The 15,266-nt window shown below is 36.3% G+C and overlaps 1 protein-coding gene across 15 annotated transcripts in view; it reads right to left on the bottom strand.

Annotated features, from left to right (window-relative positions):
• The window catches only part of NF1 (neurofibromin 1), an 84,204-nt gene that overhangs the window by 43,808 nt on the left and 25,130 nt on the right, over nucleotides 1-15,266 (bottom strand). For 10 of the 15 annotated variants that reach the window (XM_085521657.1, XM_085521645.1, XM_085521658.1 and 7 more), the window contains 18 exons: nucleotides 14,681-14,927; nucleotides 14,318-14,391; nucleotides 14,089-14,172; nucleotides 13,035-13,475; nucleotides 12,421-12,560; nucleotides 11,730-11,852; nucleotides 11,272-11,355; nucleotides 10,563-10,679; nucleotides 9,728-9,909; nucleotides 9,402-9,613; nucleotides 8,673-8,834; nucleotides 7,626-7,729; nucleotides 6,659-6,794; nucleotides 3,152-3,214; nucleotides 1,364-1,522; nucleotides 703-800; nucleotides 417-563; nucleotides 122-268 (listed from right to left, as the gene is read on the bottom strand). In XM_085521657.1, the coding sequence (XP_085377783.1) occupies nucleotides 122-268; nucleotides 417-563; nucleotides 703-800; nucleotides 1,364-1,522; nucleotides 3,152-3,214; nucleotides 6,659-6,794; nucleotides 7,626-7,729; nucleotides 8,673-8,834; nucleotides 9,402-9,613; nucleotides 9,728-9,909; nucleotides 10,563-10,679; nucleotides 11,272-11,355; nucleotides 11,730-11,852; nucleotides 12,421-12,560; nucleotides 13,035-13,475; nucleotides 14,089-14,172; nucleotides 14,318-14,391; nucleotides 14,681-14,927 (2,720 nt within the window). Of the gene's footprint in view, nucleotides 1-121; nucleotides 269-416; nucleotides 564-702; nucleotides 801-1,363; nucleotides 1,523-3,151; nucleotides 3,215-6,363; nucleotides 6,442-6,658; nucleotides 6,795-7,625; nucleotides 7,730-8,672; nucleotides 8,835-9,401; nucleotides 9,614-9,727; nucleotides 9,910-10,562; nucleotides 10,680-11,271; nucleotides 11,356-11,729; nucleotides 11,853-12,420; nucleotides 12,561-13,034; nucleotides 13,476-14,088; nucleotides 14,173-14,317; nucleotides 14,392-14,680; nucleotides 14,928-15,266 lie in introns of those variants that run through there. The other 5 variants (XM_085521646.1, XM_015881111.3, XM_085521655.1 and 2 more) reach the window with 3 other exon arrangements.

The following is a 15,266-nucleotide window of genomic DNA, read 5'->3' as shown; positions in this document are numbered from 1 at the left end:
CACAGCAGGTGCGTGTGAAGCCAACTTTTTGAACTCTCCTTCAGAATGAAAGCTGCAGGCTTAATAACTACTTATATTACTCAACATGCTGAAGACTAAAAACCCACAATAATCTCATTACCTGGTCATAAATTCTTCAAATTTCGAACTGGTGAGATTTAAACTGGACCAATGTGTATCAGCCACAGGTTTGTGCTCAGGTGGACCCAGATAGGCAAGAAGAGTAGCCATTTTGTCAAAAGGTCGTCTTCCTACAGCTTTGTGGTCCCTAAAAACAGCACATTTCTTAAAAGACAGGTCTTTCTTTACTCAATCCATGACATTCTTCTCAATATTAACAACAAAAACATCTGATTCCAAATTCCAAACGTTCATTCCCAATGAATGGTTCCTTTCATAGCATTCCTAAGTCTTACCTATTACTGGAAAGGTACTGGCCAATTTTCTCCTGATTGTTCCACAACAATCGGTGCAAAGCAAGAACATTGCCATCACTGATGAAAGACAGGCTGTGATTGACAGTGTCACTCGCTGGGCAATCAGACGCAATATCAAGGAAAAACCTGGAGATGAAAACCAGTGATGCCATAAACATATTCAGGAAATCTGTCACGTAGGTACAAATTAAAAGGCCAAAAGAACAGATCTCTGCTTACAGTTTACACAATAAAGATCCTTTGCAGAAGTTTCCAAAGGGCCTACCTTCGAGCTGCATCAAAATTGCTTTTTACAAAGTCATTAAAAGGCCTCATATGTTCTTCTTTTGTAAACAGGACGTGGTTGGCAATACTCTGAAGTATCTGAATGACAATAAAAGGAAAGGCACAAAAACGCTTAATGTTGAAACTGCTATGATAACCAGCATAACTTCACTGCCATAAATAAGTTGTTATGAAACCCCAAAACAAGAAAAAACCACACAAAACAACTAATTTGAAGTATGTTCTTTTACATCATTTTAAACATTAAGATACAACCTCACTTAGACAGGCTTAATGGCAATAATATATGCTTATTTGAAGAAAATCACCATTTCTTAACATTAAAAACATACACAGGTCACAGAAGTACAGAACCATTAAACTTATCAATCTTGAGAATAAAGTCAGGGGAAAAAAAGTCACTTCTTTAGAACTTACATGAACTTAATCAATATCAGCATATTCTCTACTCCAGAAATAATGCTGTTTTCAAACAAGGTTATGATGTATAAAAGCAGCAAGGCAGCTGCAGTTCAAATAAACATAATCTTTGCTATACAAAACTAAGTTTAACTAAACCTTCCTCACATAACTCCACTGGAGAAGAGAATTGTTTCAGGTAGAATTTAAATACAGCCAAATAAAGATGCACGCTGATTCACCTTTGACATCAGTTTCAGTCCCCTCTCAATTCTGGGCGGAGGCTTTTTATCTAAAATCCCTGCCTCATACGGGGAGACGATCGCAGGATTGATGAAGCGCAGGAACATGGCACTTCCAACTGCCCCAATGCTGTTCTGAGGAAATCGCTGACTAACAACCTACAAAGTTGAGAATTACAAATAACACATTTGCATTAAAGGGAAAGCAACTGGAGAAAAGTCTCGTATGGCAATCCTGCAATATGTATTCTTCCCATAGCAGTCAAGCTCAACAAGTCTGAGTAGGATTCTCTTGCCTTGATAGGTCTTGCATTGCATGACAATCAAGAAAGAGAAGGAAAGGAGAGAAAGGGTGAGATGGCTGTGGAGGCACAGGCTGGATTTCCTTCAGCTTTCAAACAAACTTTCTCACTGGGGTCAATTTCTGAACACAAAATTCAAAGTTACTGACTACTTAACTCCAGCTGTTGGACAAATGTCTTATGTTTGTATGCAGGCACGCAGTCTTCCAAGGAAACATGGATAATTCTTTTTAGATTCTCATGTCTTCTTATTTGCATACATATTTCACTTTTATTCTCAAGGTCCTCCCTCTCCATCAATGTGACATACGAAACAAAGTTTCAGGAATAATTTGAATTTGAGGGAAGGAGATGTTTCTAGAAATACTCTCCATCACCATCGTATCTCATCAGATTTGCCAAGGAAGGAAAGACAGGATGGTCCAGAGCTGAATTGGCAATGCCGTAAAAAAAATTCAATATCTGTATGTGTATTTTGTAAAACTGACAGTTAATATTAAATCTGATTCTATGTTGCTACCTAACAAAATCAGCAGTTTCATATGCAAAGGTAAATTGTTTACAGAAAACACAAATACTCCCCAGCTTTCCATACTTTAAACCAAAACTAGTGCAATCTCAAATCATGCTTCTTTAAACACATAAAGCCATCAGCACATACATAGCATATCAAGAATCACTATGGTTCAGTAGCAACTTCATTCATAGTTATCTTGTGAAACAATTACTGATATTATGTTCTCGTAAAATGTTAGTTTGCAGAGAGATCTGGTATTTCCACATGTTACTGTGCTGCTCAGCTACTGCAAAATGTAACGGAGCATTTATTAGAAGCCTAAATTTTTGTTCTACCTCAGTTTTATTCATACATTATGTTTTGAAGTCACTGTTAAACAAAAGGGTAAGCCTTAGCTTTTAATGACACCACTTCATCACAGTATCCAGTAAGTTAGTTGCAATGGGAAATCTGCTTGTCTTCTCTAAGTAAATAAATACAAATGCTAAATTTTATTGCTTACTCACAAGGCAAACAAAAGAAAATATCTGAAATAAGTCCTGGGAGCCTTTTATTCTCCAGCAACTCATCAGTTAACTGTTCTTCTGGCAGGATGCAAGCTGAAGTCGTTACCTACCAAAGCATTACAACTAAACAGACTCAGATTTTCCCCCAAACCAAAGAAAACATTTTCCTTCTCCTTCTTTTCTTTTTTAATTTGAAGATGGCAGAGGTAGAGGAATCAGAATATTACACACTAAGAAGTAATGTTAAAATGTGTTTTTGTTTACTCCGATAGGCACACAGAGAATATTTTAAATATAACTTAATTCCAGTGTTAATTGAAATGAAAGCTATTTTGTGCCAGAATTAGTAGAATGATTTCACAGTGAGTTCAAACAGACTGAAGTGAAGATGTTTTGAACAAACAGCAAAAGATTTCTGTTGTGGGTTGAAAGAAATGGCTAGTAAAAAGGTCTCCAAACTTACTGATTTTTTGTTTTCCTTTTTTTCTTTTACGGTAGCTTTATTCAGTAGAGAGTGGCAAGTTGCCTACAGAACAGAGATGAGCACAAACAAGTCACAGCACCAACTACATACAGCAACAAAAAACCAATGTTGACTTGTACGTAAATTGCACAGTAAAATGTAACAAACATAACCAACAGAAAATGAAATATATAAACTAAAGACTGATGATGGAGGTTTTATTCCACTTTGTTTTAAATTAAATCTTGTTTACAAAGCACTAAATATAAAACAAACAGAAGTTGCGTTTCAATCATTTCTACTATTTCTGGCTAGATTAAAAGTCAAGCCACATCAAGGTGTTCATGATACACAAAACTGGGCATTAAATTGTATATTCAGTTTTCAGATGCAATTCACCATTCCCAAATGATTTTAATAGTACGAACTGCAAAGTGTTATACCTTTGAAATGCACATTAACTTTGAAAATAAATTTGGAGTTTAAAATCATCCCAATGTTTCTCTGTGTGTCCTTCAATTTGGTTAATCTGTGACTCATCACAGTTATTATGACTTCGATAACAGTTACAGTAAAAACACTTCTGTGAATAATGGAGGAAAACAAAAGCAACAGGTCTACATCGAAGATATTCATTTTGATTGTGTTAATTTCAAGGCAAAGGGACCCACCACAAAGCATAGCATTCTCTCATGTTTTATGTCAGGATCTGAGCAAAGCTGTAGCATATCAGCCTTATACTACACACTTCCAAAGAGGAATATTTTGCTCTTGGAGCAAAACCTATCTTCCATATAGGCTGCAACAGTAAACTAGCATCACCAGATGGCTGGAGCTCTCTCAATAGAAAAGCTCAGAACATTCAGTGGTTTGAGAGCAAGCACATACCAAGAGTTCATATAATCTTTAGAGTATCAGAGAAGAAAAGAACTGGAAGAGAATTCCTATAGCTTAAAACGTGACAGAGTAAAAACAAATGAGTGAAACTATCAACTGAAGAGTTCTAATTTATTCAAGACCTTTTAATATTTAACCAACGGTGCCTTTACCAAACTTTCAACCTTGTGTAACTTCCAGAAAGATACAGGTAACTTCAGAAACAGGCTTATCCATCTCTATTCATCTTGCTACTTCATTCAAAGGAGCTAAAGTTTCCATCTTTCTTTACTAAGAAAAATCATGAGTGTTTGTGTGTTTAATTCCGTATCTTTCTATGTTTCTATCAGTCAGCACCATTTCTTTGTACAAGGGACTATAATCCAGTTCATCCTTGACCACAAAATGTTCCAGAACATATAACATCTGAAAACGAGCAAGTGTGAAGGTGATGCAATTACTGCAGAACCAGCAGTTAGCTGTATGCATCCAGGTGAAAATGCTTATGAGAAACCTGCTGGTAAAAGAAGCACCAGCCGGTGCAGCCTGCAATATCCAATCAAATACAGAACCTCTGTTCCTATAACACTGCCACAGTAACTAAAATTAGCTACAGACCTTGTATGGAAAAAGAATACCTATTTGATTGATCGGAGAAGACCAGTAGTCATCTGGCTTCAGAAACAAATAATCATTTCTACTGAAATAATGCAAATACAGCATTCACTTACAAAACCAAGTAGTACCTACTGTGTAGAATTTTTTCTGACTTTTCATAAACAGTTCAAGCTTTTTTTCTCCTCTGTGTCTGCTTCCACTTCCCACAACTATCTCCCACATACAACTAAGGCTGGTAACTCCTTTCCACGTCCTCCTTCCAAACAAGGCTCTGAAAATCTGTTTTCCTTGTTTCACTTTAGACCTGCTCCTCCAGAACACCCCAGGGCTCACAGCTCACAAACTGCTGTGCGCAGCTTTTCTGTGATAGAATTCTTCCCCAAGACTGGAGACTAAATTCCCTACAGGTCCCATAGGCAGCAGGAGCATTCTACAGGTTTTCTGTCTGTGCATTACTTATAAAAGGAGCCAGAAACATGCAAAAGACCAATCCCAGTTTGGTAATTTTCTTTTGCAAAGCTGATATGACAGCACAAAATAATTTTATCCACAAGTCACAAACTCAATCTTTGTAATTTGCATCATGAAGAGAACTCCATCAATTTATTTATCTTTGTCTCTTCCAGGTTCTCTTCCTCCTGTTTACTTGCTTTATTTGTCAATACTGTGTATGTGAAGAACATCTGGTCACCCATTTAAGCAAAGCACAGCAGCTCTTTGCACACAACATACTCCAGGCGTCTGGCAGGCAACCCTACAGTAACTCCAGGAGAACGTATTGCTCAAAGCAGTTGGAAGGTATTTTACTTCGTAGACCAAAATGTACTCGTCATCATTCTACATCTCAAGTATAAAAATTTCCCCACTGCCTAATCATCCTCAAAGTACAGAGCATCTGCAGCATTCCAGTTCCAAGGTTAATGTTATTTACTGAATACTATGCAAGTGGACATCCTTCCCAGTAAAAGTTAATAGCTTTGCTTACAGCTGTCCACAGCAAACTAGAGACTCCTGCTTTCAGAACTTAATTGAGACATGATAAATTTTGCATACTGTAATGCCTTGATTTCACCTGTAAAAGAGCTTATTTAAGGAAGTGCACACATAACAACAACTCTCTACCAAATACAGTCAAAACAATTTAGATATTTATTCCCTTCCACTACAATCAGCTTCAAGTCGTGCTTTCTAGAATTCAGAACTTCAGCTGGTTTTGTCTCACTGAAAACAGCTTTGTTGCTTTTTGTTGTTGCTTTTAATATTTATTTGTTTACAAGTATTTCATTATCTTTTTAGCCTCATCTTCTACCAAAGATGCAAAGTGTGAGGTTGTGTCCACCTGTAAGTAACACTTGCAGAGCAGTGATCCAGATAAGATATTTCATAGACAGTTTTGGAAAAATTTACTGCATGGGTGAAATACCCCTAAAGAATTTGCCACTATTTTTATGCAGAGAACTTAAGATTAATAACGGCACAAGAAGCTATTATATTCATGAAGCTGATGTTGATCAAGGATAAGAAGTTAATTTATTAACTTTAAATAAGACCAATTAAATCCGAAATAAAAAGTGAACAAGTACAATGCTTTTATATTCAAAATGTAGTTTTGCATTCTGTCCAAGAAGCAGTGGTTTTTTTTTTTTTGTTCTCTATTTGCTGCCTTCCCCACAGAGGGTGCTATGTGACAAACTGATAGAAGTGAATATAACCATTACCTCCATAGTTAATCGTTAGTCTCCCACTGAGTTGCTAAAGCACTGAGATTATTAGGTCTGAATTCTTAGCTGTGATACAATTCCTTAAAAAAAGAAAATATTTTAGTCACCTCCTTACAGCCATTTCAATTCCTAAAGCACCATATCATCTCCAAGCTCAGATCCCTGCTATTCACCAAACTTCTGATAGAAGCCTTTCAGTAACATCCAATGTGCACCCAGACCAAGCTGTCAGAATTGAAAAAAAAAAATAAAAACCCCGAAGTTCAGGGGCAGGCAACCATTGCAGGCATACCTGGTACAAACAATGGCACACACTGCGAAGTTGTGGTGGGAATTCCGAAGAAGAATTAATGATTGCATGGAAAAATTTGTCTGTCATTTGCAAGAGGCTCCGCTGGTTCTCTTCAAGGCTTTCTGTGGGCTCCAGTCTGAAACAGATCCAGAAATGTAAGACTGGAAATCAAACAAATCACTGTACTTGTACTTTCAGCAGTTATCTTATTCTACAAGGTAAACAGAACGTTTATAGGAACATTTACAATCTTTCATACATTTGCCACCAATACTTTAAATTGCACAAACAGAAGGTCATTTAAAACTCAGTAATAAACAGACAGCTAAGTTGGACTCTCTCTTCCATACAGAGACAAGCATTCATCATTTCCAGAGGTCTGCACTATCCGTCTGATGGTTTCTCTGGAAGTAGTTTCTGAGATAAGAGACAGACATTTGAGAGCTTAACTATTAAAAAGTTGGCCTACCTTTTGGTAAGCTTTTTAAAAGAAGAATGATGAGAGTTTCCTAAGAAGTAAAGTCAGAACAACCGGCAACAGTTACAAAATCCAAGTCTTGAAGTGACATGAGAAATTAAAACAAAATACTGTACGCAACATACATGCATTCCATCTTGTTTCTGTAACTAATTCAGTGACCCAAACCAGATGCCTTCTGGTACTGCCGGAAAATGCCAAATTATGCCTACATAAAAGTATGAAGTAGTATGAAGTAGCAAGTAGATGAGGTTTGTACGGGCTCCAAGCCCTCAGGGCTTAGAGGACACGCAGAACTCATGTCACTGTACCGGACAGCTCTGTAAACTCTCCCTGGGTGTAAGAAATGTAGATACAATGGATGTGCCTAGTGGAACGAGGAGCAGAAAGTGTGAAAGCATGAGAAAAATATCTGCAACAAGAAAATAATGATGACTGGGAGACAAGTATATAAATAAATACATTTGTTCCCCCCTTTGAATCTCAAACCTTGTAGGATCCACCTCAAAGCTAACATGCTGCCATTCAGAGGATGTGATCACCGTTCTTAATAAAGGTTCCAAAAGCTTCTGCAAATAAGTAGCACCATATACCTGTTGAGAAAAGAAAACCAGCAGATATGGCCAGATTAAGACAGCAATCCACGTGAACACTACAAAATTGTGTAAAATACAACAACCTGAAAACACTTAATTTGTTTTGGTTTAAGACAGACTCCTAAAAAGCAGCTGTGATCAACTTCTGCAAGTATTTTAATTACTTGGAGAAGACTATAGGTCACTTCAATAATCATAATAAGCAGATGAGAGTCCTTCTTAGTGCACAGTGACTCAACACCCCATCTCTGCACAGTATGTCACGTTTTATACTGAAATTAAAGCACAGAAGAGCTTTGAATTCATCTCACCACCTTTAAATTGCTCATTAAGTAAAAGGTGATCATATAACTCTGGTGCACGTAAGTTTTAAGAGATTTACTATGACTGAAGATTATGTAGGTCAGGACTTCAAAATAACTAAACTCTGTACAAGTATTTAGCAGTTTTTACCAAGTTAGATCTTCTAAATTTCTAGTAACATTTGTCTTCAAACCTACAAATCTTGCATGTTTTTGTTACACAACCAGTCAGGTTTCTCCAAAATACAGAGCACACAGACCAAGAGAAATGGAACATTTATTACTTCAGAAACTTTTAAAGGGACTAAATGCAAATTGAAGCCCAACAAGTTGAGTCAGGCAGTCTTGGTATAAGTTCCGTTCCAGAAGGATTGGCATTTTTTACCTACAGAATTATTTTTATCTACAAAAATTAGTTCATCAAGTATTAAACGCAAAACTCCCTAAATTTTCAAGAGACGTCAGTGAGATCTACGACAAACTTGAACTGAATTTCAAAGGCCACTTTGTACTATTTTCATATAATGCATTTTCTCAAATGCTTAACATCACAGATGGTTAGCTTTGTATTTTTATATTACTAAACCATTCCTGTTGCTGGCCTGATTTGTAGCAGAAAGAAAGGTTAGATAACATACCTTAAAACAGAAAGTCATTATTTTACTAGCTAAGCTGTTTCCTCGGAAGAGTGTCTGCATGGAATCTGCTAGTTCAACTTCCTTTGAAAACATATTCCAAAGTAGCTGATAGAGCAAGTGCCGGGAATCAAAGAGTGTGACCAGAACACGAGCTAGCTCATCCTGAAAGGAATCAAGGCAACGTTCATCTGAGCAGCGAGTTAAAGCTTGTACTAATGATTTAAAGTTGCTATTTGCATGTAAATATCCAATTAAAGCACACACAACCTTTTCTTTTCCCTTTGCTACTGTCTGAAACTCTTTCACTGTAACTCCTCCTGCAAATTCAGAATGTCCAGATAAATAAGCAGTTATTCTGCTGTATAACCAAGACCAACTTATCTTGCTAAAATCTCAAATAGTTGAACAAATAGTTTCATTTTTCCGCATTACAGCACACAATCTGCAATAAGTAATGTCAATCAAAACAAATGCATTATAATAATTGCATATAAAATTACTCAGACATTAACTAAAATTTAATAAAAGTATAATTTAATAAAACTCTAGTTTGTAATTAAGATCTGTTAAAACCGAATACATTTCTTGAGAATATACTGAGAAATACAAAAGGTAGGTCTAATCTCAATTTGGTGTGCTACCGTTACACTTGGAAAATATTTGCACTAATTATTTCAAGTCTTACTATTTTCAAAAAACACAGGAAATTAAATGCACAAATCAACTTACCCACTGAGAACAAGGCACCACGTTTGCTAAAGCCATAGCAATAGGAAGCTCCCCCTGGTCACCCATCATCGTAACAAGCTCCACCAGCCTCTCAAACCGATCTGCCAGCACCGTTTCTGCTAATGTATCAAATTCGGTTCCCTGCTGTAAAATTTTGGTGAGGACTTCCATAAACGTAGCTCTTGTCTGGAGGTCTTTATGATAGCCCAGGCCTGATTTAAAAAAAAAAAGAAAAACAAAGAACACATCCAATAAGGCTACTAAAAAAAAACCCATAAAAATAAATGGAATACATAATTACACACAGCTTTCTCCTATTTCTTTACCTATTGAATGCATAAGACCACTGTCCACATTTGCATTGAGTAAATTTGACATAGCAAGAACAGTGCAGTGCCGCAGCGATGCCAGTCTTCGGGACATCCCACGTTTCCTGCCACCAGTTTGTGCACTTTCATCTTCAACTTCACTACAGTCATTTAGAAGGTTCATAAACAGCGTGAAGTATCTAAAGGAAGAGATAATAACTTTGATCATTGAAAGATTATACAAAGGCAAGGCTAGGAAGATTTGCACACAAGAACAAATAAACTGTAAGCCTTCCATAAAAAATCCCATGCATGCCGCAAATAATCTTTTCTGTAGTACTGGCTAATATGTATATAGGGTATATATATCTATATATACATATAGGGTACTATGGTTAGGCTGCGGTTAGACTTGATGATCTTCAAGGTCTTTTCCAACCTGGGTAATTCTATGATTCTATTATTCTAAATTGTCTAAGAATATATTGAAACAACAGGAAGGCAATGCCATAGAAATGTGAATACAAAGTTCTGTAGATCTAGAAAATGAATTTCACAGATGTACCTTCACAGTTAAATATAATTTCAAACCCAGTTAATCCCTCCCGTGAATTAAAGCTACATCTATGTTAAGGGCAAACAAAACCAAATCTAACAATTATTTCTAAGCAAACATGTTTCCATAAACATAAGAGATAGAGCTGGGTGAAACAGCGAATGTATGAGGACACTATTAGGACAATAAAATTAATTCAGCTAGAAGAATAAAAACATAGTTTTTAGGAAAAGAAACATATGGTGCATCTACTCAGAGCCACAGTATAGTAAAAAATAGTTAAAAGCCACTATTTACTTAAGAAATAACTGAGATTTGGCTTCCATCAACTCAACACCATCTCCTTCTTCAGGCTGTAATGGAAGCCCAGCAAGAAGAGAGACCACTGCTTCCATACTTGCTTGGTCCAAATCTCTGGAAACAAAAAAAGAGTTGTGAATCATTTTAGATTTCAGCAGGATTCTTCTCTGCTCCCACTTGAAGATTTCCCTTCATGCACCAAGTCTCTTTCACTTACACACCTAATTGCAGCTGAAAAGTCTGCCAGAATAAGGCCTGCATTCTGTCCAGCAGGAAAACGGCAATCACATAATACAGTACAGGTTCAAGGAACACATTATTAAAGGACAAAAACTGAAAAGCAAGTATGTCACTAAAAACATTTAACACTGTAATTTTTGATGACTTTATAATGCATCATAGGACAACATAACTTTATAAAATAAAAAAAAAAAAATCCTAATGCTAAATCAGAAATTGTATTAAGGAGAATTCAATAGGAATTGGAACACTTTGAAGGAACCCTCAGGAGCCATGTCAGGTAAAACTATGCATTAAAAACAGCCCTGTTGCCGCTCATCAAAAACTTAAGTTTCAGTTTTGGCATTTTCCTTAAAATTATGACCACTAAAGAAATTCCACACAGTGCAGCTGATCCGTGGATATCAAATGACACCAAGAACACCATCAGCCATTTCAGAAACAGCATAACAGCATTCCCCCATACCTTGTCAAGCACTTCACATCTTCATCTGTTGCTTGATTAGATGTTCCCATAACCCAGTCTGTCAAATATTCCACCATTTTGTTCCTGTTAAATATATACATATACACACAAAATTGTTAGCTTTTGGTTTTTAAATAACCATCCATTCCCTCAAGCACACTCACTACCATTTACCTCATCTCATTTATTACAAACTCATATCTGAATCATCAACACACTGAATTTTACTGGACCCCATACAGGTTTCTTTTCTTTTTTTTAAACATCCATTTAACGTCCCCAAAGTCAAAGCAAAATTCTAACGTAGCACCAGATTCTAAATTATTAGCTCTGAAAACAAGAACTGTTATGAAAAAGTGTTGGTATTTTTAAACAAACAAACACGTAGCAGAACAAAATTATACTTGTATATGTTACACTGCCCTAAATACTTTATACTGCTTGAATTTTTTACTTACCTAAATTTCATTTCTTGGCAAAACGAAAGGTCATCTCTCCGCTCCATCATTACTTCCACCAACTGACAGAGTTTAGTTTTTATTTGAATCGCGTGTACCAAATTCCCCAGTACACGCACATACCTGAACATAAATAGCAAAAAGATGAAATAAATACTTCATGGTTCACAAAAAATGGCCCATGCATCTGATATATCTTTTCAGCTCTGTCTCACACCCTACAGGCCAGCTGATGTAACAGACCTGCATAATGGATTAGCAATTGTTTGGGCCAATATTTTTATCAAGCAAGGAAACCAACCTTTATATATCAGCTGAAGATGGGTACCAAATTTCTTCCAGTGAAAATAAATTCCCTATCAATATAAAACTGAGCAGAAACCTGCCCATCAGCTGACTGCTAACCAATAATACAACTGCATATGAAGGAATGAAGGAATATTTCCAGGAAAGGAGGTGAGCTATGGAATGGTTGGTTCTGATAAACAACAACAACAAAAAGTCACCTTCCATCAGTTCATTTTATGCTATGGTATGAACAGTCTCCATGTCTAATGAACCCATTAGGTCTATTAGAAGGGGACCATAATAAACTTCCTTGATGGATGCAAGCAAAGGTAAAAACTAAAAGAGTCTAATTTTCCTCCTTAAACATATTACTTCGTATAGAAAAGTCAAGAAGGTTTCTTACCTAACCAGATTTAGCATCATTGTCTCAATACTGGCTTGTCCAAGATGCTCTGAGCTCCCTTCTGTATGATTGTCAAGCAAGTTCTTCATTATAGCAATGGTTTGTTCTACAAATTGTGTGTTGGTCTCAGTTAATAAAACCTACAAGAAGAAAATTTCTGGTCTTAATTATGATCAGAAAAAAGAAAGGGGAGGAGAGGCTGTTTATCAGATATACCGCAGTATTTCAAAATCTAACAGACAAGCATTTTTCAATTATCACTTGAACAAAAGAATGTTACTATATGTCATTATTAAAATAGATTAACACTAACCAAGCTTAGAGATTCTGACAACATTCTCACAGGTTCTGTTGTCTGAGAGTTTACTGAGAATTCAAAGATATTTTTAATTACTTCAGGCTTAATATAACTTGGAACCAAATATAAAAATTACAAGATGCATGTTCTCAAACAATCACAATGTCAGCAGATTTTTTGTACAAAACACAACAGATGCCTCATTTTAACTACCAATAATAAGTACTAACCAAGCACTAACCAATAATAACTACTAACAATAAGACCGATGCTTTTTAATAAGATACAAATGTAAAGGAATATATCAACACTTTACCTGTCCTTGAGAATCAAAAAACTTGCTGATGGTATTCTTCAATTTGTTAAATAGCATTGGATAAAGTGCTGGACTCAACTCCAAACCCACCAGATCTTTAATATTAGTCCGTATTTGTAGTCCCACTTTCTCATGGTTACAGACCATCAGAGTCAATAATCGATCTATGAATTTGCTAACAGGAGTCTCTGCATTTCCCTCAGTGGATACCATAGATATCATGGAGCCCTTACGCTCATTGACTGGGCCCATGGGTGGACTATAGGTTGCTAATCCTGCATTGCTACGATGCTGTAGGCACACTCCTCCAAGAGCACAGAGGAATCCCGTCATGTTGATCCACTCCTGAAGAGAATCTGTGTCAGACAAGTCTATGGAGCCTCCCCCACTAACGTGTGACATTCGTCTCTTAACAATTGTCTTATGAAGACTTTCAGTAACCTGAAAAGGAACAACTCAAGATGAAATCTCTTCAATTAAACAAATATAACAAAGAGAGATCAGAATTTAAAAGTATTCCATAACAAATCCTGCCACTTAAAATTCCAGTCTCAACAACTTTCTAATATTTGCCTTTTGCAGTTTATTTTGGTCGTAAAAGAAATTTATCTGGGAGAACTATTTTTTGAGAAGTTGAAAAAGCAAGGCTAAAAACAGCCCAGAGAGGGCTGTCTACATGACTCCCTGCGGAATACCAGGCTAAAGCATATTTAAGTCATAATTGCCAGCAGCTTTTTTTGTTCCTTAATAAAAATAATAAAAGAAAAGAAAATCAACCTTTCAGTGGAAAGGATTGCACTATTTCTCTCTAGGAGTACTTCAGAGTATTTTAGTTCAGAATTTCAGACTCCATCCACCACACAGCAATTTAAGTAAAATTATTTCTTTCTCATATCAATGAGCACAGAGGACTGATTTCTGGAATACTGTCATGGATCTTATATCCTCTTACAGAACTAGCTGCCTAAATTTAAGTTAAATTCCTTAAAATACATAAATTTAAATATTTACTTTGAATTTCTAAGTGTTGAACCTATGGAAAAATCATAGTCACCTGCCCATCTTCCATTTTGGTCTTTGGATAGTTAAGGATTAGTTTTGTAGCTTGTTCCCATTTTGCATGTGTATCCTCCCAAGCCTAAAATAAGACATATCAAGATTTAACTTCAAAACTACTTGAAACAACGGTCTTTGCTGTGTTCAAAAAATCCAAACCAACTAACAGTAACGAGAAAAACCAACAAAACCAACAGATACGTATACAAGTTTATAAGCAAGTTTACCTCTGTGTTCCCTGCGGTTGGATGTTCAATGCGTCTTAATAAAGCCATCACTCTTTTCTGAAGAGCTGCTCTCCCTACAAAGAACAGAATTTTTATCAAACAGGTTTTTGAAAAGCTACCTACATCAAACATGAGATCTTAAAAAGTAATTTTTAAATTAGCAAGAACATAACTCCTTAAAAAGCATTTCAAAAAAGGTTCTCACTGTTATACCTTCAAATCATCAGACATCCAAACTCCCACTTCGTTCCATCTATTTCAGTAAAAGGAGTTACACTCACATCAAGAATCTTGTAAAGAACTTCAATCCTGACAGTTCTACTACCCAAGGGGACAGATATTCTCCAGACTCATCATTCCTACCTGTTGACATCATGTTGCTAACAGATGCAAACTCCATGAAAGTGTTGTAGTTTGGCAAAAAATTATGAACTGAAACTTCATCTACTCCACATCTGATATCTGCTTCCTCACAGAGGTGACGGAAACAGGACATTGCAACAAGGACAGCCTCAATATCCGGACTCCACAAAAACATGTATAAGGCGACTTCCAATTTTGTTTGGGCCTGGCGACAAATAGGCGTTCCACTGCATCCTGCTGCACTTTCCTTGGGAAACAAAATGCCAAATTTGGTAACATTGCCTGGGAATATGTCAGTTTTCCTAAAATTTAGCTTTATCCAAGATGCTTTTCAAATTTATTCCAGAAGAATAAACAATTCTAACCAAGATCAGAACTCTACTGTATATGACACTGCATAAACCAAGTGGCAAAAAACTACTTTCACAAAGACAATCACATACTTACGGAAGTCCCATGAAAATAGTGCGCTAAAAAAAAACAATTTTTTTTTTGCTCATAGAAGATATTAAAAAAAATCACGTTCACTTTTTCCTGCAGCTAAACAGTAGACCAGAAAACCCTGCCTGTCAAATGGCATACCTTA

The sequence above is a fragment of the Coturnix japonica genome, chromosome 22 (genome assembly GCF_054131305.1).
Source record: "Coturnix japonica strain WE chromosome 22, WE-NBRP24, whole genome shotgun sequence".
NCBI classification, from domain to species: domain Eukaryota; kingdom Metazoa; phylum Chordata; class Aves; order Galliformes; family Phasianidae; genus Coturnix; species Coturnix japonica.
This window is presented reverse-complemented; position numbering and strand designations above follow the sequence as displayed.